The sequence below is a fragment of the Mus pahari genome, chromosome 1 (genome assembly GCF_900095145.1).
Source record: "Mus pahari chromosome 1, PAHARI_EIJ_v1.1, whole genome shotgun sequence".
NCBI lineage: Eukaryota > Metazoa > Chordata > Mammalia > Rodentia > Muridae > Mus > Mus pahari.
Window position 1 is genome coordinate 2,680,363 of NC_034590.1, and position 2,705 is coordinate 2,683,067.

At 48.0% G+C, this 2,705-nt stretch overlaps 1 protein-coding gene across 1 annotated transcript in view; it reads right to left on the reverse strand.

Annotated features, from left to right (window-relative positions):
* Nucleotides 1-2,705, reverse strand: part of LOC110331231 (cation channel sperm-associated protein subunit gamma 2-like) — a 58,488-nt gene that overhangs the window by 19,482 nt on the left and 36,301 nt on the right. The window contains exon 3 of the mRNA XM_021211685.1: nt 2,106-2,275. Coding sequence (XP_021067344.1) covers nt 2,106-2,275 — 170 coding nt within the window. The remainder of the gene's footprint in view (nt 1-2,105; nt 2,276-2,705) is intronic.

Genomic DNA, 2,705 nt, shown 5'->3' on the forward strand with positions numbered 1-2,705 from the left:
AGAAGGAGCCGACCCAGCAACTGTCAATACTCAGCTGCAGGGGAGCAGAGAACAAAGTGTGAGACAGTGTGAGACCTCAGCCTCTGAGTCCTGCCATCCATGCTGTTCTNACTGCTCAGATCCGTACACTACCCGAGGCTGAGCCTTGTACACAACCTGGAGCTAAACAGTGTACAATGTGTCCAAAAGTCCCTCTGCCCATGTCAGAGTTCTGCTCCCATGGATAAAAAAAAAGTCCATGTTGAATCTGAAGAGATGGCTTAGTGGTTAAGAGCACTGGTTGTTCTTCAAGAGGACCCAGGTATGATTCCCAACATCTACTGGGGGGCACACAACTCTCTCTAACTCTAGTTAGAGGGGATCCGGTGCCCTCTTCTAGTCTCTTTAGGCACCAGGCCAGCCAGTGCTCTTAACTGTCGAGCTACCTTTCCAGCCATGTGTGTGTGTGTGTGTGTGTGTGTGTGTGTGTGTGTGTGTGTGTGCGCGCGCGCGCGCCCGCGTGCGCGGGTGTGTATTTTTTAGAAAGAGTGTTACTATGTTGCCTGGGTTAGCCTTGAACTTTTTATGTAGATCTAGATCAGGCTGGTCTCAGACTCACAGAGATCTGCCTGCCTCTACCTCTTGAGTGCTGGGATCAAAAGTGTGCACAACTACCCCTGCCTCGCCTCCCTCTGTCTTTGTCTCTGCCTATCTTCCTGACTCTCTCATATATATGTGTATACATGCACATATATGTACATTTACATATGTATTTCATTTTTTTATGTAGAGGAGGACTCCCTGATGTGTTTAAGTCTGCTGCCTGGGGTAGCCACACGAGGACTGTGGGTTCTTAGGAACTGGAGTTACAGAGAGGTATAAGCAACATGGGGGCTAGGAATCAAACCCGTGTCCTCTACAAGAGAAGCCAGTGCCCTTAATTTTTCAATCATCTCTCCATCCCACATCTGTATATGTAACATTTATCTATGTATTAAATGTCGAGACCAGGCATGATAGAGAGCCAACTTTAATCCCAGCTTTGGGGAGGCAGAGGCAGGCAGGTCCCCACGAGATCCAAGTCAGCCTGATCTATATATCAAGCTCTAGGCTAGCCAGGGTTGCATTGTAAGACCTGGGCGCTTTGTGTTTTGTTTGTTTTGAGACAGGGTTTCTCTGTGTAGCCCTCACTGTCCTGGATCTCACTCTGTAGACCAGGCTGGCCTCAAACTCAGAAATCTGCCTGCCTCTGCCTCCTGAGTGCTGGGATTAAAGGTGTGCGACACCACTGCCTGACTTATGACCCTGTCTTAACAAAATGAAACAATAACAAAAATATAATTGACCAATAACTTTTAAAAATATATTTTATGGTGCTGGTGAGATGGCTCAACGGGTAAGAGCACTGACTACTCCCCTGAAGGTCCTGAGTTCAAATCCCAGCAACCACATGGTGGCTCACAACCACCCATCTTGAGATCTGATGCCCTCTTCTGGCGTGTCTAAGGACAGCTACAGTGTACTTATGCATAATGATAAATCAATCTTTGGGCCAAGTGAGCAGGGGCTAAGCTGGTGGAGTTGACCAGAGCAAACAGGGGCTGACCAGAGCGAACTGGGTTGACTGGAGCTAGCAGAGGTCCTAAATTTCAATTTCCAATGACCACATGAATACTCACAATCATCTGTACAGCTACAGTGTACTCATATACATAAAAATAAATATATATATATATATTCATTATTTTAAGTTATGTATCTGTGTGAGTGTATGAGAGAGAGATTGTGTCNGAGTGACAGTGCCTGTGGAGACCAGATTCCCTACAGCTTGAGTTACAGTAGGTTGTGAGCTACCATGTGAGTGCTGGGACTTGAACCCAGATCGTCTGGAAAAACAGCCAGGGATCTCAGCCTCCTACCCATCTCTCCAGCCCATGCCCCCAAGAAGTGTCTTTTTTTTTTTTTTAATATTTGAACCTTTGCTTCTTAGCAGTAAAATTTTTCTTCAAGCCCTGTTGCTGTAGACTGGCATACCTTGAAGTCCCATTCTGTAGTCCCCGAACCCGCCCCCCCCCCAATCAGGGTCTAAGACCCAGCACAGCCCAGAAGGCCAAGCCTGCATCTGCCTGCTATCACTCACCTCCAAGAAAACATAGTCCTGGAAATTGGAATCTGAGAACAGGATGGCCTTTTCATCATAAAAGCCACCAAGGATGAACACGGGGGCATGGTTCACAGTGTACCACAGGGGTCTTGATTTTGCAAGCCTAAAGTGACTCGACTTCAGAACAAGGCTCTGTCAGGAAAACAGAAATGCCATTCAGCCCTCACCTACCTGACTGTACCTCCATCTCTGCCACAGCCAAAGTTCTCACCCTGACTCTAAGGCCTCTGCTGCTTGCTGTCGCCTCCCTAACCCCACTCTCCTCCACTCTATGGCTCCTCTCTAACCCAAGCCCAGCCTCGTCCTTACATTCAGCTCACTCCAGGGGCTTTACATCAGCTGCCTCTTCATTCCCTTTCCATCTTTCATGCCCCCCACTTTTGAGGTGAGGTGCATTAAGCCCTAGCAAGTCCTGAGCTCCATNCCCACAATGGGGAAGCATTTGCTAGCTGGGNGGATGCATAGCATGCTCAGGACATGGCTGCAGGGCTCTGGATTTAGCTCAGTGGTGATGTGGCATGTATGAGGACCTGAGTTCAATCCTCAACACACACACATACAT